The 27,379-nt window shown below is 36.2% G+C and overlaps 1 protein-coding gene across 8 annotated transcripts in view; it reads right to left on the reverse strand.

Annotated features, from left to right (window-relative positions):
• Positions 1 to 228: 228 nt before the first annotated feature.
• Positions 229 to 27,379, reverse strand: part of TSK (tetratricopeptide repeat (TPR)-containing protein) — a 133,906-nt gene continuing 106,755 nt past the window's right edge. For 2 of the 8 annotated variants that reach the window (XM_089822968.1, XM_089822969.1), the window contains exons 13-21: positions 14,240 to 14,351; positions 13,943 to 14,047; positions 13,455 to 13,518; positions 13,192 to 13,315; positions 12,932 to 13,102; positions 12,174 to 12,230; positions 1,232 to 1,349; positions 559 to 1,138; positions 229 to 475 (exon numbers count right to left, since the gene is read on the reverse strand). In XM_089822968.1, the coding sequence (XP_089679094.1) occupies positions 406 to 475; positions 559 to 1,138; positions 1,232 to 1,349; positions 12,174 to 12,230; positions 12,932 to 13,102; positions 13,192 to 13,315; positions 13,455 to 13,518; positions 13,943 to 14,047; positions 14,240 to 14,351 (1,401 nt within the window). In that variant the 3' untranslated portion in view covers positions 229 to 405. Of the gene's footprint in view, positions 1,139 to 1,231; positions 1,350 to 12,173; positions 12,231 to 12,931; positions 13,103 to 13,191; positions 13,316 to 13,454; positions 13,519 to 13,942; positions 14,048 to 14,239; positions 14,352 to 27,379 lie in introns of all 8 variants that reach the window. The other 6 variants (XM_089822964.1, XM_089822965.1, XM_089822970.1 and 3 more) reach the window with 3 other exon arrangements.

The raw sequence follows: 27,379 nt of genomic DNA on the forward strand, positions 1-27,379 counted from the left end.
ATATATTTCTTTAATAGAAAAACATTCTTATCTTGTTGTCTTAATTTTTGTTATTTTTAGAATTTAAAACAATAAAACCTTCAATTAAATTGGTAGTAATTAATAAGAAAAAAGAAATAATAATTAGAAATATATTTTAAAAACAAAACATACTCTCTCTATATATATAAACAATTATTCATGTGAACAATTAATTCGTAACACTTCCCATGCAGACACGAGAGTGAATTGAAGATTAAAACCTTTTCCATTATCATTGACATGAATAAAAAAATATACAAAATCAAATACGACTAGTACTACGATACATTAAGAGTCGACCAAAAGCTTCAACAGGATCTCTGACAGCATTTTCTATAGCCGCAGCATTGCCTGCCTTCCACAGTAAAGTGAACGATTTGATTTTCAGAGTGCTTCACTGGAATACCCACTCTTGTATTTGATGACCACGCAACATAAAGATGCTCTACAATTTCTGAAGAAAGCAAATTATCACTCAGGTCCAATAGCTGAAGGTATTTTGCCATAAAAATAGCTGAGAAGAGTTCAGATGCATACTCCGTTAGTGAAACTCTGTTTGCTGTGGTCTCTCTTTTTGCTGAGGCACTTTTGCTTGACTGGAAATCCAGAAATTGATGAGACCTGCCCTGAACCAGCCCCAATGAACGTGATGAGCTTGCACAATCCTCCTCAAGTGAAGAGAAATTGACACCTTGCGGTCCTCCGTCATCCTCACTGTCCGCCACATCATAATCATTATGTTTTCTGCCACGTATCTCATGAGATTGTTGCGAGTATTGCTCAATGCTTACAATTTTATCCCCATTGTAAGCTTCGGTACCATTACAATTGAATTCAGTAGGGATTGAATGGTGCATCTGGCCATCTGAGCTGTGGCACTCGTTCTTACCACGATCAAGAAATTCCATATGTTCCATGACAATTGGGATTTCAATTTCGATTGATTTGTTCCTCGTTCTAATTTCCGAATATTCCCCATAAGTGTTATTGATAGTCACAACTTCTTCCCCACAGCATGCTGTATTAGTCCTATCAGCTCCACCAACAATGTTAGAGATGGTATTGTCCCCAACTACTGTATTTTCAGCAATGCTAAGTTCTTGTAGTGTCCGGTTCTCTGCAAAGTGATACTCACATAATTGAAGCGTATTCCAAATTAACTGAATTACAGAAATAAAACCTAGCATTCAATGGAGTATCAAAGATTTACCTGCCAATGCCTTGATGATTTTGAGAACACCAGTTTGACCAAGCCTGCATTTGTTTACCATCAGGCACTTCAAATGACATAGTGCATTTCCAAGAAGATATCCTAAAGCATTCAACCCCTGGTCCAATGCAAGCCAAGTTTGAATGGGATTAATGCAGTAATCTATATAAAATCCTGCAGCTCTGCATAATAAAAAAATGGTGACTTGCAGGAATAGAAAGCAAACACTTCTAAAGGTGGACTCCACGTATTACCACAGAAAAAACAAGCATCAATACATTAGTAGTATGCTCACGTTGACAGTCATTGATTGGAATAGACATAACAAATGTCACAAATGTAATTTCAATGTCTTTTAGTAGTTTCATTCTGCTCTTCAATAATGTCTGCTCAATATTTTCTTATGAAATATTGCACATTCACTAATCACAGACTGACATATACCTTAAATGGAGGCAAACCAGTGCTTAATCAGGAGCTTTACCATGTAGAAAAAAATTATTGGAAATGATTTCTTTTGCATATGCATCTTCTGTGCTCTGTGATATGAAGATAATTTGAAAAGAAACAACTTGAAAGAAATCTATCTTGAAACATTGACCAATTATCAACTGGAGGACACCAGCAGATTCTCATTTTGAACTCTAGCATTAACAGGCATGGTGCTTCCCATACAAGTAAATACTTCCATCAATGTCGCATCAACCAAATTATGTCAAGAATTTTATTTGTTTCCTAATAATATGGCACACGCATCCAGCCTAATTAAGTTGTGATGTGTTAGCTATGCATCGTGTACTTGCATACTTTACACTCCATATTGACTACTACAATACTTTTAAACTACTGCCAACATAATCCTTCATCTCCCATGTGTTCTCCTGAGTTCTACAAATCCTGGTCCTAGAAAACAATAATTATCACTACTATAGGGTTTCACACTTGCCAAATTACTGCAACCACAGTGATTGTTCCCTTGCCAAATTGGTACTACAGCGTCTATATCTGTAAATTATTATTAAAAAAAAACAATTTAACAATTAACTTATTGCTACTATAGAAATTGTACCTACAAATTATGTGTGTCACAACAACTGTACTGTTGCCAAATTGATAGTATAGCAACTGTACCTGCAAAAAATCATTGCCACAACAAACATTGCCAAATTGCTGCTATAAAAAACAGTACCTGAAAAGTATCACCACTACAACAGTTTCCAACTTGTCAAAGACCAGGTGACTAGTTTGGATGATTTCAGGCCTATCTCACTTTGTAATAAACACACTATAAAATCTTGACCAAGGCCATGGCTAGTAAGATAAAAATCTCCTCCTAGTCATCATAGCAAATGAGCAAACAGGCTTTTTCCCGAATAGGTCCATTTTAGATGGAATGATAATAAGCCCAAGAAGCCATCCATTTGGTGCAGTCTAATAGGGAACCTAGCATGCCTATAAAACTAGATGTTAAGATGTAATGTTCCCATATTTTAGCCTTCACGTTCTCCAAAGTCTAAGTGGAGGATAAGAAAAATTAAAGTCATTCAATTAAAAATTAAAAGGTGACTTTGTATTAATAGCTTCTAAGGTATGTATTAATTATTGGAAGGACGGAAGCCTCTCGTGATTTAATTAATTATTGCCAAGGAGGAATTTCTAGGGTATGCATTAATTATTGGAAGGAGGAAGCTTCTAGCTCTTGCAATTAATTAATGTTTTAGTTCTTTCCAGAAAGATGAAGAAAAGGATAAATAGGGCTGAAAGTCATATTTCTGACCATCGGATGATTATGACTTGCATTTGATAAGAGCTTGGATGTGTGAATCACACTCCCTTCTTTTGGCAATAGAGGACGTTCATTCTCTGTTGTAACATTCTAAACGTCATTCCCTTAGGGTTTGGCCTTTGGAATACAACTCTTTGTAATTGATTGCAGCATTCTCAGCATTAATATAATTTCAGCCTTGGTTCAGCTTTTGGGCATTCCTAGGTGTCCATTACATAAAAAAGCCTATGATAAAGTGGATTGTTTAATAGGAAGCCTAGCATGCCTATAAAACTAGATATTAAGAAAGCCTACAATAAAGTGGATAAGGGATTTCTTTGTAAATGTTTAAAAGCCTTTGGATTTTCAAATCAATGGATACACCTCGCCTTTGAGTGTATCTCCACCCCTAAGATGTCAGTCCTAGTTAATGGGACCCCTGCAAGCTACTTTGATATTTCCAAAGGTATAAGGCAAGAAGACCCCCTTTCCCCCTTTTCGTTTATCATTATGGCAAAGGCATTAGGAAGGTAAATTACAAAGGCTAGGGATCAAGGTGAGGTAAAAGGTATCAGAATAACAAGTGAGTTGGAGAACCAACAACACATCAACAATTTCTACATGATACAATGTTATATGGTAAGGTTGTAGTTTCAAAAGCTAAAAGTATGAAGACTATCTTTGAGGCTTACCCAGAGGCCTCGGGACAATTAATTAATTAGGATAAATCAGATATCTTCTTCTTTAACACTAGTGCATGGGTGGAAGATGAGATTTGCAATATTTTGGATTTCAAGAAAGGGGTCCTTCCTAGTAAGTATCTAGTGGTTCCTTTAGATAAAGAATCTACAAGCAACAATCATTGGAATACTATCTTGAACAAGGTTGATAAGAAGGTGGAATCATGGAAAGGAAAATGGCTTTCCTCGGTTGGCAAATTAACTATGCTAAAACACATACTTTTCTCCCTTCCTATTTACCAGATGTCCTATTTTAAAATTCCATTGGGAGTGACAAATAAGCTCACTAGAAATTTAGAAAATTCTTCTGGCAAGGTTAAGCGGATAAAACAAGGATGTCGCTTATTGCCTAGATGTACATCTAAAACAAAAGGGGAAGTTAACCTTTAAAATGTTAAAGATCAAAATCTTGCTTTAGGTGCAAAATTGGTTTGGAGAATGTTTAAATACCCAACGGCTAAACTCCTTAGATACAAGTATCTTGAAGGTAATCACTATTGAATTGTCGCTTTGCACAATGCTTAATGGCGGGATTCCTTTCAGACTCCTCTCTTGAAAAGCTAATCTAGGATCAACTCCAAGGTTCCGGGCAATCTTGCAACCTACTGAAATCCACTCAATTGAAGATAAATGTGTATGTTCACGAAGAGGCCTTTGCTGGTTCGAACCAATTTCGGATAAGATGTTTGATCTGCTTGCTGTTTTGAACAGTAACCACAAAAGAGATATAGTTTTGGTATTTTCTATTTTATAATGAATGCAATTTATCGAGCAACTATATGAATTCCTATTTTAACCAAGTGTTAGAAAAGCAAATAACAAAGATAGGGTAACGAGAGATTAAAGCAAATAACTTGAAAGAGAAATTCCTAACAGACATAAACCATGGTAACAACACATTTGCGAGTTAAATCGTTGAAAAGATCGAGTAGAAAACCAATGAAAATAGGAGCAGCGCTTCCTTAATTCCACTGATACAATTGTCGATGGGAACTCAATAATAACCGAAAGATGTTTCACTTCTCATCAAATTGCAAGGCCACAAAAAGTACGCTCATGTGAGACAAGAAGCTATGCAGGAACAATAGGTGATCTTTTCTCCAACTTGGTACGTTAGCCAAATTTGTACGTTAGCCAAATTTGTTAACATGAGGCAAACACCAGAAATAAAAGATCACACAATCATAACAACACAATAAAACCATTGGCTCCATTATTATTTATGAACATGCATTCACAAAAAATAACATACTCTGACAAGAATAACTACACTCAGAATGAGAGAACCAATAGCATATATTATTGCATTCAAATAATGGCCTGGATTACATATTACATCCTTGTATTTATAAGAAATCATCTCCTCTTTTTGTGTTAGAGTGAGAGATCTTATCATGCCAACATATGCTCAAAACTAATAAAACAAATCTAATTATATACAAACTCGCTCTCTCAATGGCGCTAAGTAGGTCTCCACCCTTATTTATATCAATTAATAGGTGCATGAGCCTTTACATGACTTAAAACAATAAAAAGAGGAGATAAGAAGGAAGCTCCAAGAGGATCTAAGAGTCACTAGAAGCTCTAAAAATGGAAGCTTGACCTTATCTGGGCATTTTTGGGAGTTGAACTGCTGTCAAAATGTGTTTCTGATGCATGGAATGCTCTAAATTAGGAACTGGCAGTTAACTTTTGGTGCACTGTTACTTCTTCAAAATTGTTAGCACACCTTTGTCAAAAGCGCACCTTGCGCACATGCGCACCTTGATGACAAGTTCAAAAAATGCAAAATTTTCCCAAGTGTCAAAATTGAATTTCCAACATCTGGGTTTTCTTCCCCTTCATACCCAAACAATGTCTGGATGTTTGCTCTTGAATTTCTCTATGATTTTTGTCACTTGGGTAGCTTCTAGCAAATCCAAAGCTCCATATTTATCTTTCACAGCGTGCCAATAGTTGCCAACTTTGATCGAGTGTATGTAAAATCCTCGAGCTTGGTGTCCAGTTCCAATAATACCTCTTCAATCTTAAATGCTTGTCTAATATCTTCATCTGACAAAGCATCCTAGAAAGTTCTTCGGAATCATTGAACAACTGATTGCACCGATTTGAGCTTTGTTTTTCACTCATCTTCAAAAATCTCAAGGCCAGCAGCATCGTAGTACATTTCTACTTCCAAAAATTGCTCTTGAGTTTGATCCCTCAACCTCTGTATATCCTCATGTAGTCCCTCCATGACTTTATTACTGGCAGCTATCTCTATCCAATCATTGGGCTTATCCAGCTCTTCCGTTGTATATACATCCATGAGTGTACGATACCTTTGACCTTTTATTGATGTCAAAATCTATAGGTCTTTTGCCCAAGTATGTACCTTGTCCATCAACCCAAAATCTTAGTTCACTATGTACACCAATTTATCCGTGCTCAACTGAATATGGTGCAACAGGCCTAAATTGCCCTGTATTATTTGTCCACCCTTGTCTTCAAAGTTATCACGCCATTGTTGACACGCTCCCAAAAATGAATCCACCTATATATTACCCCTTTCCTTCCTCTCTAGTGCCGCAACAAGAGTGATGCATGGATTGTCCGAGTCTATTGGGCCCACAACTCCATGCAGATAGCCTCTTAGAAGATCATTTTGTTTCTTAAGCATAATCAACTCGAACCCATCTTGGTCCATATGTTTGAACACCTCTTTTATGCCTGTAGTGACCAACACTTTGGCAGTATCTACCGTGGGCCTTCCCAATAGGAACTCCTTGATTTGGTAATTTTTAGGAGTCAAATCCTCGATGTCAACATGTGGAGGGATGGCTATATGTGCAAGCAAGTCCTGATCTTGGTTCTTCATAATGAAGGCCAATGGCCGTGCATCACCCTAGGTGGCTCAAGCTTCTTGATAGCTTCCACTAGCTCTTCCATTCCCTCCTCAGTAGTTACATTCAACTGCCTCTTTTGTCGAACCATGACCTCCCTCTTCAACTAGACCAGTGTAGTGCTCATTGGAGACATGTACTTGGCTGAAAAGGGGGTTTGTACTGCAGGCCCCTTCCCCTTATCACTCCTCTCTGGACTTCTCCTTTTGAGAAAGATCTACATTTGGAGTATTTGTATCTATTATGGCCAAGGTCCTAGCCTCTATATCAGGAGGAGGTTGTTGGGGTTCTTCCGGTATTTGACCTTTCTCTGATACTTCACCGGCTTGCAGTTGTTCAAGCTCTTCTTCCTCTACTACTTGTTCTTCTAAATCTGTAACGGGAGGAAGAGGCGTTACTGAGCCTTTGTCTAGGAATGACAAATCCTGAGATGGTAGTGGTAGTAGGCCTAGAGGTCCTTGAAGAAAAGGTGGTAATTGGTTTCAGTCCTCTCCTAGGGATTGACTCGTAGGAGTATCCTATATCTTCTCCCCCACCATCTCAGTGCCACCAGCATGAAATCAAAATCAGAGAGGTCAAAGACATCTGTCTCTTGACCCTCCTTGTCTACGATCCACTGATGTTGCTCATCCTCTGAGGTAGTAACCTGAATAGGTTCTTTTGGAACAAATGGTGGCATTGCAGTGGAGTTTCTTCTTCTTTCCTCTTTCGTGGCCCTAGTTGAGCGAGTCTTGTGACTCAAGGGGACATATTCAATCTGTTCCCCTTCTTCTTCTACTTCAGCTTCAGGAATGGTTTCGGGCACCGGCGGGGGAGGAGTGTTCTTTTTCTTGAATCTTCTCTTACGTGTCCCTCCCACAGTGGACTCAATCCTAGACTTCTTAGGAGTTGAGGGGGAGGCTTCTTCCTCTTGACCTGTCAGTGGCACCCTATGTTCTTCCTCTTCCTATTCCTATTCCTGTCCCTGTCCTAGTGGAGGCACTTGCTCAATCTCTTGGACTTGAGTTGCTGGCTCATCTTGAGGCTCCGCTTGTTTAGGATTTTGTTGTGGTTGTTGAGGCGTTTGGGCTTGAGTTGTTTGTTTCTTACTTTTTGCCCCTCTCTTCCTTTTCACTCCTCTATCCGCTTCAAAATACTCAACTTCCCACTCATGTTGATGAACCGTTTCCGACCTCACTAGGGATTGAGTCAAGAAAGTTAGTACTATGACTTTTACATCTTTTCCTTTCGTAGGCCGTGTTGTGGCTTGTAGAGGAACAACCTATGGAACTGGATCAAGTTTGAAAGGTTTCTTGATCCATTCCCTCGTCAGTTGGACAATGTGGCAAGCTCTATTATTGATGTTCATGTTCTCATCCCTGCCAATCTTTGCATTCATGATCGGTCTGTCGTAGATTTTGTCCAAATTTTACAATGGATCCAAGACATCTTCAGTGTCTTTCTCGACAGCCTTGAGCAGGATCTTCATTTTCAAGGCCTTTTCTGCCAAATATAGTCATCCTACAATAATCCCTTATTCGCATATCATAGTCGTTTATTGCATTCATCCAATGGTCCTCCAGTGCATCTTCATGTACGAACTGTTTCCCTGCCAGATATTGGACCCTCCCTATGTTGTCGAAATAAGGGTGAGGGGAGTTGTACTCTTCTAAGGGATATTGATCCCATTCTGAATCGAAGGTCATGATATCTTGTTTCTGCTTGACCTTGAACGCACTAATGGTGATTGGCCACACCCATGTCTTCTTGTGTTGTTTCCTAACTTTGTCATATGCAGATGTAGTTGCCTGGCAACCTCCAACAAAATGAACCTATCTGATGGATATCTCGGGAGCTTCTTGGGGTTAACCATAGTACCAGCTACCCTTAGGTAAGTGAATGTTTTAAATTGGATGGTAGGTGTCGATCTCTGTGATAATAGTTGTTGCCTCTACTGACATCCTTTTGGCATAATCACCCTCTATGAATCAGATGATTGCAAATATAAAGTTGTCATTCACTATCATGTACTCTTTGCTCTGATCCGAGAGTTTCTTCTTCACCAGCTGAGGATATACAACATAAGGCCAAGCATTAGCATCTTGCATGCTACCTCTTTTGTAAAGTCCTGGGTAGTCAGTTGTTCTAACCGCCAACAAGTACACAAAATATGATGTCATATAGAATTTAGGGTCGGCTCTAACAACTACCAACTACTTATCCAAGTTGTCACTGAGAAATGTAGCCCAATCAATTGGCATCTTTGTCATCCTGATAGTCTCAATGAAGTGGATCATCCAGGTTTGTGTCTCGCTATCGATAGTCCCATGACTCTACTTAAAAGCGCGATGGTGTATCCCACATCATCCTGCATGTATCTTTGGGTCATGTCTACCCTGCCAACTATGCGACCCACAAGTGTTCTATTAATCAAAAATGATGATTGGATTATCTCCTTGGCTTCCTTCTCATTCTCTCGTTACCATCTTTCTACTCCCTCATAGGATATCTGCAAGTATTGATCAGCCCTAGGAAGGTGGAACACTTTCTCGATGTTTCGAGGTCGAAGGTCCAAGACTATCTCACCTATGACAATCTTGACAACCTTTTCTTCAGTAACATAATTATCCGCACGAGACATAATGAGTTCTGAGGATTGCACGAAAGTAGGATGTGATGCCGTATTTACTAGCCCTACTCGGATGAGTGTTGACACCATTGCAGATCTTTCTTTTGGCTTGTTGCAGATGGTGAGGAAGGCATTCCAGTTATGTTGGGACAAAGAGTGTTTTCTAGAAACAAGCGTGTTTGCATCGAGAGTATATGTGCTAATTGTGGTATGGTTCCTCAACAACACACTTCAACATAGTCATTACATGTGAAATTCATTCAAAAGTGAAAATGAGATGTTCATCTTGAAAGGTCTAAACAAGGCGACCTATTGCCTTCTATCCAATCAAGGTTTGAAGGACTGCTCTCAGTATCAAGAGCTCAGTGACCAAAGACCGAACTAGAACGAAGGATTTAACTAAGATGGATGCATGATTAATCTAGATTTTTAAGCTTTTCTATGCAAGTAAATGAGATTAAACTATATAAAATGCAGATTTAATCTATGAAAGTAAAAGAGCAATTAATCTAGCATGACTACAAATTAATCTAAATGAAAGTATCAAACAAAACGCAGCAAAGCTCTTGAATGCAGAAATGGTGAGTATTCAAAGGACAAAGTTTCTTTACTCACAAATTGCACCCCCCTTAATGAAAGAGAAAAATTCCTAATTTATAGAAAAATCCAGAATAAATCAATGGTAAAGATCAAAACAGATGAATGGTGAAAATTGATTGAGAGTTCAATTTGAATATTTACTCACAACCAGATCAGTTTTTATCGTTGGTGATCAGTTTTATAAGTTTCAAATTAATTATATTTGCTCACGAGTCACATGGGGATAATTTAGCTAACTTGGGAGTTGATGGGGATACAAGGGGTATCAAGTGATCTTAGATTGGATTCCTGATATAGGTGAGGTAGGAGTATAATTACAAAGGTTAACTTTTAGTTAGACCTCTTCGGTAGTAGGACCTTACTTCGATGTTCTCCTTATAGGAAGGAATAGCCTTCTTTTAGGGATTTTAATTAGTTTCATTATTAAGAAAACAATCTTGTTCCCCACGTTATTTTATGACGACTTTGTTCATTATCATGTACCATGCAACCCTAGCTCTTCGATGGTCAATGTGTCATCTCATTATCATCACCAATAATGAACATTGGGAACTAATGTGGCAACAACTAGAGTAGATAATATAGCATCAAGTACGATAGATAGCTTAGAGGATGATATATCCAATATCACGTTCATGGTTAGGAAATAACGTCGTTTCTAACTTACATAGAGTATTGCTAACTGCCTTGTATATGATTATGATGCTCAATGACAGATCTTTGTTGAATCCTAACCAAGGGTTATTTATTTCGATGTTTCAAAGAGATGCACTAACCTCTCATGATGCAGGAATCTCTTTATATTATCCTATAGCATTAGTAGCTTAACCAACGTGGCAAGTAACACAAGGAGGGCTTCATCCTTTGAGCTTGTTTCGAACATAATCTTATTAGAGAACTGATTGTGGATGAGTCCAAATCAGCCTATCTCTATATAATTATGCAACAAAGTTATGGACATGTAGTGATGTATGTGATCTCTCATCATTTACCACTAGTCCAGAGCAGGTTTTACATTATGCATTTTAGTATTAGGATTGCATAAGTCCTGGACAAGCTAGAGGTTTTCTTGACTCCAATCTTTCCTACCAGTGCCCACACAGAACAAAGTTTGTACAAATTGTTAAGTTAACAAAAATAATTCGGCTTTGACCTTTTACTGAGCCAAAAAAATCAATTAAATAAAATAATTAAATATTATTAAAAGTCTATTAAATAAAGAGGTCTATTTTTTTTCAGGTCAGCCAAATTGGCACAATCTTCTAGATGCTTCTTGGAGTTCTTTAAAAGGAGGGTGGCTAGGAAATATAAGCATGCTTTTGGATTTAATAATTTGTGCGAAGATTTGTGCAAAACAAAACTCAAGGATGAAAACCTCAAGGCGAATGATAAGAGGGTTGAGCAAAAACATGGCTCTTCTAGAGTGGTGGATTTGTAACAGAATCTACATCTGAGGCAAATTTAAGGAGCCTCTAATAGAGACAAATTTGCAGTCATAAAGAATTAATAAAAGCAAAATCACGGAGCCCTATGGAGATTGTGATTAATTAAGCAGTTGATTCAATAACACAATGTATTATCCCGTGCAAGATCCTGAAGTGACTTTGGGAACTGAAGCTGTACTGATTCCTCGAACACCAAATTACAGTTCTTTGCTAGAGTTTGAGCCATTCTTGCACGGATGAGATACAACATGGCGATCACAGGTCTGAATAGTATCATGTATCGTTACACAGGCAGGGATTCTTCTTGACACCATAGTTTGGGTCAGCAGTATTATTCTGGTTTTGGCTTGGAAAACATCCTTCTTGTTTACCACTGGAACATTACTATGGTTTTGCATATTTGCAGTGAAGAACTCGTGAGCTTCCTTTAGACACTTTGGTGAGCAGTTTGCCGTTGGGAATGAAGACTACCTGAAAGCGAATCAAGTCCGCAGTGCTCCATCTGGAGGGACTTGATAGACTGTCACAATATGCTATCACTTCCACTATTGAATGATTGCAAAAGGATTATCAAGCAAACGTCACAGTACGATAGTTGTATATCACAGACGTCAGAGTAAATTCTTTTGCTACTGTAATTTCCTGAGAAATTCTCATATTGAAACAACTTTATAACAGCAGCTCTGTTCTTTATGCAACTTCATTGATAAAATTCTATTTAACGCCAATCTGCTTGTGTAATAGTCTGTTTATTGATGATCAGACATTTCTGAGTGAGGAGCTTGTGAACGGTTGTTACTTCTTCTCTGAAACTGCTTATATCAAGCAAACTATTTGACAAATTCTTGGAAGGAAAAGAGGGAAATATGGTCAATATCTTTTGGGGGATATTACATACTCACCCACAAGGCATAGTTGTTTTCCTTTAGCACATGTTCCAAAAATATTTCACCCTTTGTCTGCAAAGGAAGAAAAATATTATGAGAAAAAAATGGAAAAGCGGCAAAACATTGGGAAAATCGGAAATTCAGAAAGCAGGGAAACTCTGAAGAAGGAAAAAAAGGTAAAACTACAATACCAAACACTCAATATTATATCAAAAATATCTGTATCCAGCATATTTGGCAAAGACATGGCAGAGATACTTGATAAATTTCATGTGATATCCAGATCAGCAGTCACATCCAGCCCATAGCCCAACAGCCATAAACATCTTTTACCACTATAAATACCTTTTTTCAATTTTTGGCCAATCAAGCTGGGATTTAAGGTTGTGGTAGAAATTTATAAATGAGGTTAAAGGCATTAGTAATGTAATTGAAAAAATTGTGTAATATATTCATGGGTATAAAAAATGTATTCTGTCTTGAGGCATCTGAAACCATAATTTCTGTATGTGTCCTGATAACCTAAATGTCAAGGACAAGAAAAAAGTAATAATAGGTATTGCATCTTTTGAGGGAAAATAATCTACAGTGTGTTTTTAATTTGAACCCAAAAACTTCCATTAACAATAAAACTGAGCATCTTTTCAAATATGCACAGTAAAATATTGAAAACCCATATGCTTCAAAAATTATTCAGTAAAAAGTCTTGAGAAACCAAAAATTACAGAACATAATATTGCCTGAATTGTTAAGTAAGGTAAAAATAGACTAACCGTTTCCTCAAGTGGATTCCCACTCAAATTTAACTGAAGAAGCCCTCCATGTAAGCTGAAGTTATTGAAAAGTTCTTCTGCTCCATGACCAATCCCACAAAAAGACATATCAACAGCTGTAACTGCCATTGCTCGCTGTGCCAAGGTTTCACTTAATTTCAAAGCTCCATCCTGCAAGACAGCATTAATTTCACTAATATTAGAAACCTAATTTTTTACCAGTTATTTTACTTTGTCAAATAAAAAATTGCACATCGCACCTTTCCAATGTTTGTGCCTTGTATCACCAGTGAAGCAATACTAGATGATGTTTGAAGAAGGTAGCAAAAGCTATCTATTGAAGTTTTATTCAACTCCACATTTGTCATGTCAAGATCTGAAAAACTAAACACATGCATTTGCAAATGCAAAAGGTAAAATTGGATATCTGTCCGAATGAATATATCATGTAAAGATTTGACTTGAACCTACAGCTAATGTTTTAGCACCTGCAAAGATTGCATTATATTAGATATCAAGATACCTTTCTAACTTAGACAGCTTCTTCAGCAGATCTGATATGCAATTTCCGTAAATGTGATTTTTACCTGCGGGATTGCAAAGCATTTGAAAGTCAGAGGCCATATTCACCATTTTTAGTACTAGCAGCTAAAGGACTGCAACAATGTCATTTGAAATCCATGGATCCAAGCTACAATTCATAAAACTGTCTTCCCAAGAGACTTGTCTAATGCACTTCATAAGTTGTGTAAAATTCAAGAAAAATAATCAGTTCAAGAAGAAAACAATGTTAAGCGTAAAACCAGATACACTAGAAATGCATTTGAAGAGGAACCATGCACTGTTGTTTTATAATTTACTTTGAGCATCAAGAAATACACTAAAAATAAATAATAATAACTGAAAACTCCGTCCCTTGCATCAAGAAGTAAAATGCAAAAATTCAAGAAATAGTTATTAAAAGTTCAGCTTTAATTAAATTATGGAAATGAATATAAAAGCGACATTTACCAATTGATAGTTTCACAAGTACTGAGTCCAAAGGCAATGCATTGGTAATCCTATGAATCGTTCTGCTGGTGAGAGAGCAACCTTCCAAATTCAATATTGCCAAAGCTACAAAATGAGGAGGGAACCAACATATTACTCTATGTTTTCTGTAAAGCTTGCTGCTGAAATTGAGACAACCAGTTTTTTGTATTTCCTTATTAGCAAAATGAAATAAGGAATCACAAAATTGTGTTCTTAAAAAGAAGTAAAGGCTTCAGTTGGTAATATAAACAAAGGAAATGAAAGCCTTTTCTTCACCTTTGCAGTCTTCAATAATGGCAGCCAGATGGCGAGCAGAGGCATCTGTCAAGCGATTTCCAGCCAGGTTCAACACTTCGAGTCGAGATAAAGAAACAGGGCATTGGCAAATCTGTTGATAATGCACAAAAAGATGTCATATACAATGTTACAAACTCACTTTGTAAAAACTGTATGCTACCACTCCATTCCAATACTCTGTCCCTGCTCGACTCCAAGAATAGAAGTGTTCAAGTACAATAAACATAATTTATGATGCACTTCAAATTTTGTGTAATGCAAAAAGATCTCATAATTTTGGCAGGGGTCATGTAGTTAAATTACAACACAGGAAATCAAGGTAACAATACTCCTTAATCTGTTTTACGCAAAGGAAAGCCATTTTTTTTATCCTAAAAATAACAAGTATTTGACTGATTATGGCCATGTCAGAAATAACATCGGCAAGCAAAAAAGATAATTGGTCGATAAGAAGATACACGAGCAGAAAAAGTACAATTAAGCACTAAAATATAAAATGGTCCTGTAGTTAAATTACAACACAGGAAATCAAGGGAACAATACTCCTTAATTTGTTTTGCGCAAAGGAAAGCCATTGTTTTTATCCTAAAAATAACAAGTATTTGACTGATTATGGCCATGTCAGAAATAACATCAGCGAGCAAAAAAGATAATTGGTCAATAAGAAGATACACGAACAGAAAAAGTACAATGAAGCACTAAAATATGAAATAAATTGAATCTGTGGGATTGCATAATCACAGACAGAAAATATTTTGACCAAGTTATAAGCACTTACAGTTATGAAAAAGATAATAAAGACCTATGATCCCCATCTTTCAAAGCAGGGTCTTTTATCCTCTTGTTTGATGCTGATTAATTTGATTACTTTCATTTATTCTCCTATGAGTTTCCTTCAAATTATCAATTTGACTTAGAGCTTGGATTCAGGCACATAATCAATTTGTTCTCCAATGAAAATAACAGGCAATTATGCATTTTCTTTTGTATCTTTTGACTAGCCAACCAATACCTGCCTAGTCTGTTTGAGCTAGCCTGTTAAATATGATTAAATTTCTTTCAGATTTGATCTATGTCATTTATATTTTCAAATATGATTCTTACAATCACTGTACTTTCTTGCAGATTATAATCGGAATATTGAACTATATAAGAATGAAGGTGATGTCAAATCAATATTGAGAAATACTGACAATGAATTTACAAGTCTGAATTTTCCTTCAATGGTATTCGATCTACAAGAGCAGAGCTTTTATTGATTTCCACTCTTCCACCTGAGTGGTTTGAGTATATATAATCAAATGGAGAGTCATGCCCATGAATGGATGTGTCTCCACAAGGTGGAGGCATGCCCATTCATGACATGCCTCTTCATTTATAACTATTTGTTTACCAAGTAAACAGGCCCGAATACTAATCAGGCTTTAACATTTGTTTGCACTCAACCAATATATATCACTGATCTGATATGAAGAATAATCAGACTTCGATCTGATTCACTCAATCAAACATTTGATCATTGCTCAATCAAAATGAGAAGAACATAAAAGAACAATTTCATAGATGGAATCTTGCAAATGCAGATCGATAATATACTTGGATTTGAGAGGTGTTATGATCTGATATGAATGATGATCAATTTCAATGAGATCAATATTATTCTAAGTCGTATAATAATGTATGTATGTAGGTGGGTGTGAGTGGGTGGGTGTGTATAGATCATGCTATTGATTATCATTAATCTGGCCAAAGCTTTTATCTTCAACATAGTCAACCAATACCTGATTTGTCTATTTTGAACATGAAAGCACCATCAGAATTTAATTTTAGTAAATCTTGAGTCGTTAGGCTCCAACCACTTTTGGGGTTTCCATTATGCTTTATGCATATATTAGTATGAAATGGCCCATTCTAAGTCCACTTGAAGGTCCAGCATATTTTATGAGTGAAATTGCTAGGATTAAGGTGTCATCAACCTCATTAATCCTGCCATTTATTGTTCCAACATCTATGCCAAGGTGTCTCTAGGTGCCTAGGATGTTATTGGTGCAATAATCTTCCTCTTAGGGTAAGTGCATTTATAACAAATGAAGGAATTCACTGACAGCAGAACTTAAATTATTTGCAACATTAAAAACTCCTCAAGTGGGTGCACTTGAAAAGGAGCATCCATTGGTATCTATGAACGTGACTATTAGTTTTGAAAAGAAATTCATTTTGGGCACCAGGTTTTTTGTCTCTTGTGAAATTAACGAGAAAGGGAAGTTGAGGATGGAGGTTGATAGTCACCCTCCAATAAAAACCTAGTTGAAGATTTGCTATTGGAATCAAATCCAATTAGTGCCCTCTGCTATTGATGGTGGCACTTGTCATTTATCTCCTTTAAGTGTGGATCATTTTTTCTAGGCAATTTGAGATTTGGTCATTAAATGTTGTTATTGTATTATTTCATGGTGGTTTGATTGATTGTTGAGGTGTGGTTTGCCTTGGTGCCTGTTGTTTTACTTTTAATTTTTTTGATTTGATGCCTAGTGAATTGGCAGCCTGGGCAATGCTTTAGTAGCATGCAGAGCTGGTACACCTCATTCATATTTAATGCCCAACCTACAGGCTAACAGGCCATTCAATTGATTAGAAAGGCAAGAAAATGGATAAGTCGTGGGGGGGGAGGGAGGGGAATTATAGGATATTTTGAGTGCTGAGGATAAAAAGAAGGCACTAGAGGCAGTCAAGATTGAAGTGGGAATCAAATGAGGGGGTGCAGATGGAGAAATTAATAGAAGAGAAGATCCCATCTGGAGCAAGAGAAAACAGTAACATCCTTCTACTGAATGCAAACTTTACATTTTTCATAATAATGACATGGGTAAAGTTTTTAGGAAGAAAGAAAAAGTTTTAAGAATGTGGAAGTATTTCTCACTTGTTTGAATAAAGAGAGCCTCTCTTCTCATTAATATTTTTTATGACTGGTTGCTGTACTGGGGAAAAACCTTGGAGTCTATATTCCACTCTGTAGAAAGATTTACAAAAGTTTATTTTTTATTTTTCTAAAGAACCATAATATCAGAAACAGTTGTTAGCAACCAGGTTTGGAACATTGGTGAGTCTCTTTTCAGAACTATTGCCTAGTCTCCTAAGGTATCCCTAGAAGAGATGTCCTTTTCACTACCTATATAGGTAAATGTCAAGAAAGCAGCATCCCTAGTGTTGTCTTTTTCTACCACAATTATTGCAACCCATAGGAAGTTCTACATGTTGAGTAAACAAGGAACACCTCGCCCCATATAAATGTTGGAGATAATGTCATAGATGTCAAAGGCACATTAATGTAGATTTCTGTTAGGAATTAACTTGGTAAGAAATCCATAAAGTTTGTTGTCCTCTTTTGACATCTCACAACTCATTTTCTTTATTCCAAATATTTGGAATCTTAGGTTTCCTCCTCCTGAGGACTGTGACACAATGTACACACGTTGGATGTTAGATGGCGTCTTTAGACTTAGGAGTTCCTTTATACTCCTCTCTCTCAACTTGTAATGACCCCAGTGCAGATCCTGAGCAGACCTTAAAAGTAGATCTTGATGGAAATATTGTCATCGATGTCAAAAGCATGGGCAAGAATATAAGTGTCAGCATCATTGATGTCAAAGGAAGATGAATAAAGTTTTGAATGAATGACTATTATGAAGATAGAGAAACTACTTAAAAACCATCAAATGAAGAGGTAAAGAAAAGTATATATGAAAGTGTGTTCAAAGAAAGCATTTTTTATGTGAGGAAGAAATACAATAATATTATATGGAACAGAGATATTACATGGGGCAGTATGTTCAAAGAAAATATAACAATATTAAAAGTATATTATTGATTAAAAGACATGATGACTATCAATAATGATCATAATAATATATCCATAATATCTACAAGAGGATTGACATATAAGAATGATCAAACAGAATATGCAGAGTAATGTGAAGGCTGAGTTAACAAAAATTCATATCATCTGCTAAGATAAGATGAAAGGAATGGGAATGGTATAAGCAGCTACAATCTAGAGAGAATATGTATAGCATACCCGGAAGAGTAGAAGTTGGATTATGGAAGATATCTATATGTAGCGATTCACATACTGGGAACAAATAAAGCAGCCGATAGAACAAATGAAGAAATAAAAGAAACGAAATAAGGAATCACGAATTGAATATGTATATGCAAAGATGTAGTATGATGAGTCAAACATGTTCGAAACTATTATGAAAAGCGGTGGCAAGAGATAAGCTTCACTGTATTCAATAGAGAGACATCGAAACTAATACTTGGCATGATATACTCAGAAGCGACATACTTAGCATAATAGAGGTACGATAACATGAATGAGACCAAACAAGGACAAGCAGCGTGATAGTCAAAAAGGAAAACAAAAAGAATTAAGTGCACTGTGACAGAGATATCTTACGTTGATAAAAGAGATTAGCTGAGACAAGATGACTAAGCAACGCATAAATTGAATCCACGTCAAGTTGAAGCAGCGATACCTCAAAGCCATTGACATTTAGGAAGTAGTCTGTGATGTGGAGAATATTAAAGAAGTTTTATTCAGACCAACAAGCCATGTCATTCATGAACAAGACAACAATTATTTGATAAGAGCCAATGGCAGCAGTGAAATACGTCTTATGTCTGCAACAAACAAATATTGGCAGTGAGAGATATAATATTAAGAATACATGATATATTCGTACATGAATATCAAAGGAGCCATCGTCGGTGATTGAAAATATTCCACATCAGAAGATGCCTATGAGTCGGAGAATCGAAATATTATTTGAAGGCCTGATAAAATCAAAGCGTTTGAATTTAACATAGCAACAAAGAGCTGCTCGAAAAATACAAGACCTGTCAGAATGTAACATATGGACTCTAAAAGGTTGAACGTCATGTAAGTAAGACGATACAAATTTTATATAAAAACCCCAATGTAAAGAAAAGATCCAAACAGTGAAAACGTGAACAGTCACTGATCTGGGCTTTCCACGTCACCTACGGAGTATGCAGAATAAAAGGGTCTGCGACTTTGGTTTGATAACAAAAAAAGAGCAGTGATATGCATAAGGAAAAACATCATCAAAACAAGGGAGATGTAATGCAGCACGAGAACGAGGATATGATGAAATTTTGAAACGTCGTCATCGAAGAAACAAAGGCTCGATATTTTATAAAAGGTTGTGATTATTAATTAAAAAAATCTTATTACAAAGTGAGGTTGAAAGGTTTAGATTATAATGAACCGATGTCTCTCTTGGGCAAGAGATAGCTTTTAAACTTATATTAAAAGATATAAATATAGAATGTATCTTTGAAAAAAAGGGGGGGTGAGTGTAAGGATTGTGGAAGAGTATATAAAAGAAGAGTGCGATTAGTATTTCTGGAATAATAGTAAAGCATGTAGAAAAATGTACTAACTTATTAAGGAAAGAAATAAAGTGTGTGGTGAGAAAAAGAAATAGACCAGACAGATATATCTGAAATAAAGGTTGTGTAAAGAATTGAAATAAGATTTATATGTGAAGAGAGAGCAGATCGTTGGAGCAGGAAACAAAAAGTACAGATCAAATATATATATTTAGATTTCTTTATCTGATATATATATCAGAAGTATGCGAAGTTAGAAGTCAGATAGTGAGAAGTAAGAGTGTAAGAAAAGGAATATATATAATCAGAATCTCAGATTTTGGATCTGATATATATTTATCAGAATATAAAGTGATGTGAAGAAAGCAGATCAAACATATCAGAGAAGATTGTGGAAGAAAAGTATGTGAATAAAACATGAAAATGACTATTTGAATCAAAGATGGAAAGTTGCAGGTTTATTGAAAATATAAACAAAGAATGTGTGCAGAGATAAATGAGAAGTTATACAGATAAATATCAGATTAAAGAGAAAAGTGTGAAGTAAAGTTGTCCATCATCAGTTGAGTTGCACCATCGTCAAGGTGGAAAAGAAGTTTGTGTGCAGTGGGGGTTGGTGCTTCCAGTGGGTCGGAGCCTGCAAAGTTTGGGAGTTGGAGCTTCCAGTGAGTCGGTGCTCATAAACATAGAGTTTGTAGCCTCTAGTAGGTTGGAGCCTGCAAATCAAATTGTAAAAAAACAATTTATATGAGAAAACATTTATTTGCCGTGTTTTCTCTCATATTGGGTTTCCATGTAAATCTTGTGTTACTGTGTTCATGTGCATAATTGTTCATTTTAACATTTGAAGTTAAATGTTTGCATAAGAGTTTAAATTGGAAAACTTGTTAATATACTTATTCCACCCCCCCAACCCTTCTCAGTATATTTGTGTGCTCTTCAGATCTAAGGAGAGTGTTACAGCAGAACTGATGGTGAATTATTGCAGATCTAAGAGAATTTTCTGTGAAACTTTTTGCGCAGATTTGTGGAGATTAGTGCCATGTTTTCACAGAGATTGGTAACTCCTGATGAGTTGGTGCTCAATTGTGGTGATTGGTGTCTCCACCAGATTGGTCCTTTCGAATAATCTAAAGAGAATTGATGTGCCTTGTTGTAATATCCCTTGCAATTCTGAATTCAATTTTCTAATTTCTTGACCTAATAATTTCGTCAAACACTTTGCACACAAGGAATACATTGCTGATATAAATTCTGATTAATCCAAAATATTTAACAATGAAGATGCAAATGTTTTTTGGTATTTTTGAAGTGTATTACCATTGATTAGAGATGAGAAAATATGCATCTACAACAATATGCATTAGGACAAGCACCTGCCATGCAAACTTCAATGATATTTGAATCCCTTTAAAATGACGACTTTCTAATACAAAATTCTGATATAAATCAGACAATCATGCTTCCACAACTGATTACTAAATCCCTACATATGCCCTAGAGGTATTCAAAGCTAGCCTGAGTACAATGCAAAATATAAATGGATGGGAACTTGGGAACTGCCCAAAATATCTAGATGTTATTGTAACAGTGGTACTGTCACAGCAATACTATAGCAACGACACAATTCACCTTCAGCTATAGGAAAGTCTTACGAACTCTTCCAGAATCATTATCCAATATCCCAGCCCTGTTGCTATAAATGTGAAACTAATATCAAACATATTTCTTCAATCCTACTCCACAAATCTGACCTTAGGCAACAAACTTGGCACAATGAAAAGATTGATTTGTCTTCTCCTACAATTGTGACCCTTTGCAAGATCTTTCACCACCTCAATTGTGCAAATCAATGGAAGTGTTTGCTCCCAATGACCAATGTAGCAAATTGCAGAAACCATAGGCTCCACAAGTTATCAAGAAAAGTAGATGGAAACACATTTTATATCCAACAGTGCGGCTTTCCTCCGTATTTATTCTTTTCCTCCAAGAGGTTGGCCTCCTAAAAAAAAAATTAATCTAACTTTCTAGAAGATTCCTCCTTTTTTCAAAATAATATTTAGTTACACTTTAAAGTAATAATGAAATATAATTAATATAACACGCAAACAATATCATCTGCAACTGTAAGAAACTGCTTACACAACCCTCTCCTCAACACCTACAAGGGTTTGATTATAGGCCAAACTCTAATAAATTTGAGCACTAGTGAGAAGGGGACATTATAGTTTGTCCTCCCCAAAATTGCTTGTCCCCAAACAATCTCAACTCTAGATGCTGCAAAATCTCCTCACCTTCCCAAGTAGCATCCTCAACCAACAAGTCCTTCAATTTGATTATATATTCCTTGATAACTCATCTCCTCAACCGTTTGTCCTTCACATCTAATATAGCCTCAGGTACCAAAATCAACTGACCCTCATCATCTAAGGGTGGTAGAGTTGTAGAAGGAACCACACAATGTCCTAATGCCTTCTTGAGGCATTACACATGGAAAACATTATGGACATTGCTATCAGCTAGTAACACCAATTCTTAAGAGACCTCACCCACATGCCTAAGGATCGTGAAAGGTATGTAGTATAAGGGCTTAAGCTTCTCTGCACCATTCTTCTTAAGTGCAAACTGTCTATAAGGTTCCAACATCAAGTATACTATATCCCTTTATCTCAAATGAACATTCAAGTCTCTTTTTATCTACATATTGCTTCTATCAGTTCTATGTTTTCTGAATATTCTCCTTGAGAGCCCTCGTGATATCTTGATTTTCTTGTAGCATATTTCGAGCACTAGGCACTATATCGTAATGTCCCAATTTTCGCTAGCATTGGAGTTTTAGGGATTAGCTTATTAGTGTGATCCTCCTAGGCCAATCGTTGTGGATAGAGGGTCTTTTGAGGCAATGGCTTGGCTTGGGAGGGTCTTGTCTACTCCACAATTCAGTAAGCTATAGTTTGGTCTTTATTTGGCTCATATTGGACTTCGTTTGGGCTTAGTTTTGTTTACTTGCTATTGTGGTAAGTGGGGTGTTGATTGAGATGGACCCTTTCTATTTTTGGAAAGTGCACTTGGTCACATGGAGAAAATATAGGTATGACTCCTATTTCAAACGGCATATCTAAATGATGAGTATTTTAGGAGTTATTATATTTGTAGTGGCCAAATTATTATTAAATTATTAAATGGCTTATTATAAAGTTATATTTTAACTTTATAATTTTACTTAGTTGAGGGTTGAGTTATCATTGGAAAGAGTCATTTATTAATTAGTTAACCCAAATGAAGCTTAGTTGCCGAATTCGTCCCAGGCAAGCCGGATCCGGATTCAGATCCAATCCAGATCCGGATTTGCGCTTGGATCCTTGAGGATTTGAGTAGGATTCTTGATTCTGCCTGTGGATCCTTGAGGATCCTGCTCGGCTCAGATCCTCAAGATCCAAGCCTCAGCCTGAAGTTCCAACATGAATCTATGGCAATACAAGGCACAAAAACATAAAATCATGAATGTGAATGTGTTGATTTTCTTTATAATCGTGAAAATAGATTAATTATCAAGTATACTAGATTCATAGATTTAGATCCGATTCAGGTCCAGATTCGCACTTGGATCCGAGCAAGATTCTTGATTCTGCCTGTGGATCCTTGAGGATCTTATTTTCTTTATAATCGTGAAAATAGATTAATTATCAAGTATACTAGATTCACAGATGCATACTAGAATCATAGATTCATACTATGAAATGATTTAGTTTTAGAATTATGTATATTTCTCTTATTTTTTAGTGTGTGTGTGTGTATGTATATATATATATACATACACACATATACACACAAATCCTCCACGAATCATTATTGGGAAAAAAATCCCGAATCCATGGATCCAATTCGTGTACCCGAATCGGATCCGTTCCATGAATCGACAACTAATAAGTGAAGTGAAAGAATCTAATGGAAGCTTCTAATTAATGGAAGCTTCTTGAGTGAAGCTATATTTTGGCAACAAAAAGGGCATCTGGAGGTTATAAATACATGCTCATTTGTTGAGAAAAGCATGCTTGGATATTTTATTTGCTTTTGATGCCTTTGTGGTTTTTTCTGAGCTCTAATTTTTGTGCCCTTGTTGAAGTATAAGGTCTGAATTCTGGGTTGTTCAACTGGATCTACAGCTGAAGTATTGTAGATTTGAAACTGAGAATTTGTTGAAAGGTTCACTTGCAATTTGTTGTTGTTGTATAGCATTTTGCATATCTCCTGTTGTTTTACTGTGGCTAACGAGAGCTCTGTTATTGAAGAATTTCATTTGAATTGGTGAGAATAATATTATATTGTGCCTACATTTACTGTTTGAGGAATTTGGCAATTTATTTGAAAGATGCAATACCTACAAGCAGCATTTGGTTGTTTGAGGCACTAGATTGCATCATTGAAGGGTCGTGATTCATTAACGGGAATGCATATCTCTTTTCAAGGGCTGCAACTTATATTTAGAAGCCTGCATTTCATTTTAATGTCATACATTTCATTGCTGAAGACTGCAATTTTAATAATTGGGCCTACGAACTCATTTAGGAAGTCTGTAAACGGCTGCAGTCTAAATAAGGAGTCTCACATCTGAATTTAAGGGCAATCTGAGCCAACATTTACAATTCTAGGAGTTGCAGATTTGTTTGAACAATAATATAAATGTGTACCATCAAGTCAACAGGTTACTTGTATGTAATTGAAATTTCAGAATAAGCCTTTCCAGTGTTATTTTTAATTGCTATCAAATAAATTTGCAAAAATAAGAATTGTTTCATTTCCTTAACAACACTTGTCTTTTTTTTCATATATATTCATTAAAAAAAACATATGTATGGAAACTTGGAAAAACAAGAAATAATACATGTGAACTATCACAACAAGTTGGCAAGTGTTTGATTAAATGCCAAATCTTTGACTAGTAAAGGAAGTTGATGTTATTTGAAGCTATAACCTGGCAGGGTTATTATATATACGACCTCTCATCAATAAATCAAGAAAGCTAGGTGCCTCATAAGCATACAGGACCATAGATGGTGTCATCTAAATAGAAAGATGGTAGGTGGTATTGAAGCAGTTTTCACAAAGGTACATCCACTTTACCCATTCCTTTTGCTTCCCTATAATATAGTTCCTTGTAAAGACCCCAACTCAGAGGCTGTTAGTAACCAAATTCTAACATCCATTAAATTTAACTAAATAGTATATATTTATTATAATGTATTTAGTAATTAACATGTTTAAACCCTGATCCCTTACTTCCCTCATATAGTTATCCTTAGGAGAGCATGGATTGACTTGTCACAGGGCATGTGACACCAGTATAATCTCTGGTTTTACTTTGCCTCTCGCTACACAACACCATATATCAACTCCCAAGAATATAGTGAGAGAATCAAGGAATTGACAAAACCATTCTAATTCCTTGACATCACAAGTTATATACATTTATAATAGTAATATAATTCTATTCAATTACATTGACATACATTTGTCTATATTCATATTTATATCATATATACAATCCCAATATATATATGTATGTATGTATGTATGTATGTATCCATAAAATGTTCTATAACATATATCATATATTTCAATTCTTCAATAAAGACTTCTATAACTTTATTTATTACCTTAGGATATACCTATTAATATGATCTTAGTTTAAAAAATTACTATTATAACATATACTACCATGTGATCAGAATTCCCAACATACATGATGGCATTTCTTATGTTTGTTTGACCAAGAGGAGTGGGGCTCACCTTCCACATGGCACCTTTGCCTCCTGTCAACTTTTCCAAGCTGACATCTTCTGTTGACCATGTACTGAACTCCCCAAGTGGCGATTCTTTGTCTGATGTATCCCTTATCCAATTTCTTTTTATCCTTCCCTTGATATCCTCTTCTAATATTTTCCTAGCACAACCAATGCTTGTCCATATTGTTAGGAATAAGGTGTCTCAACCTTGTATAATTCCTATTCTTATTATTTGTATTGTAAATTGTATTTCTTGCAAATAATGTTGATGTGTCAACATCTTGAATTGTGTGTAAGGAGATCATGACTAAAACGGTTATGACGGATTCCTATGACATGTAAGAGCTATGTTAGGAAGATTCAATGACAGGTGAAGACAAAAAAAATTTGGGGTTCCTATTTTCTCGAAGAATGGTAAAACCCTAATACGGTTTACCTTTGGGAGTAGCCCTAAAGTGAAGCGCATGTTATAAGCGTTTTTAGGGTTGTGAAGAGAAGCGATGCAAAAAAGGTGTATTGTTGGTATTGCGAGTAGCTACTGGAGTCTTTTGTTGTCGATGTTGAACTTGCATTGCAAGTGTATTGTAACCTTGTGTTGAAGATAATACATTGTGCAGGTTCTGAAGGGGTGGGGTTGTTTTACCGAAAGGTTTTTCCCCACCGGCAAATCTTTGTGTTATGTGTTTCTTCTCTGTCTATTTTATGTATGCATGGTTGGCTGCAATATTGTTGTTTACATGATATTGAATCTGTAAGTGAAGAAGATTTTAATAGGATTTGCATCATACTCTCCTTATGAGATTAGTGTAGGAAGTTGTTTCCACACCTGAGTTTCCTTACACATATCACTCCTATGACTCCCTATCCTATGGTTGATCATTACGCAGGTCTTCCCTTAAGTAGGGTGACGTGACCCATGGGGAGAGTCACATCCCATCAAGTATTTACGAGCAGTATATTTAGATTAGTTTAGATGAGATATCCATTCACCCATTTGTTGATTATTTATGTCTGGCCATCAGTGTGTGGGTGGTAACTAGTAAACAAAGCGATCTAAGTCCCACATAATCTCAAAATCTCTTGCCAAAATTTACTCATTAACTAATTGTCTCTATCACCAACAATGTTGTGTGATAGCACATACAATTGAAATATCTCACTAAAAAACAATTATGCGGCCTATGAAGTTGAATATGTAATAGTGATCAGAAAGAAATGAGCATACTTAGTTAAACAATCAACCACTACATAAATACAATCTCTACTCTGGGCTTCCTGAGTCCAAACGAAAGCTCCCTTCTTGCTTAGATTTATAAGCTATGCTACATACCATGAATATCCATTAACAAATCTGCAATAAAAGCCACATAAGACCAAAAATTGTCTAAGTTGTGTAAGATTTTCAAGTGTAGGCCTCTCAATGATTGCCTTCACCTTGTTTGGATCCATACCTACTCCTTGTGCAATGACGATGTAACCTAATCACAACAGTTTTGTCAAGCCTTATTCACACTTGCATTCCTTGGCATACAAGGATTATTTTCCAAGAATACTCAAAACTGCAGCAAGATGTGCAATATGCTCCCTCCAAATTTGTTGTACACCAAAATGTCATCAAAAAATACTAACACAAACTCCCTCAACTATAAATGAAATGGTTTGTTCATTGTGGACTGAAATGTAGCGAGCGCATGAGTCAGCCCAAATGGAATAAGGACAAAATCAAAATGCCCAAAATAACAATAAAATGTTGTCATCTCTTGTAATGGCATCATAACAGATTCTTCCACCCACTCAACCATGTCATGATGCATGAGTTGTTCCATCCTCTTGAAAGGTATAGTCTGGCAACTAGTGTCTTTAAGGGCCTTTACCACATGGATCTTCCCATTCATTTAAAATCTCATTTCCATGTCACAAA

Source organism: Cupressus sempervirens, chromosome 3, assembly GCF_028749045.1.
Source record: "Cupressus sempervirens isolate cs-2001-9-10 chromosome 3, ASM2874904v1, whole genome shotgun sequence".
Lineage (NCBI taxonomy): Eukaryota > Viridiplantae > Streptophyta > Pinopsida > Cupressales > Cupressaceae > Cupressus > Cupressus sempervirens.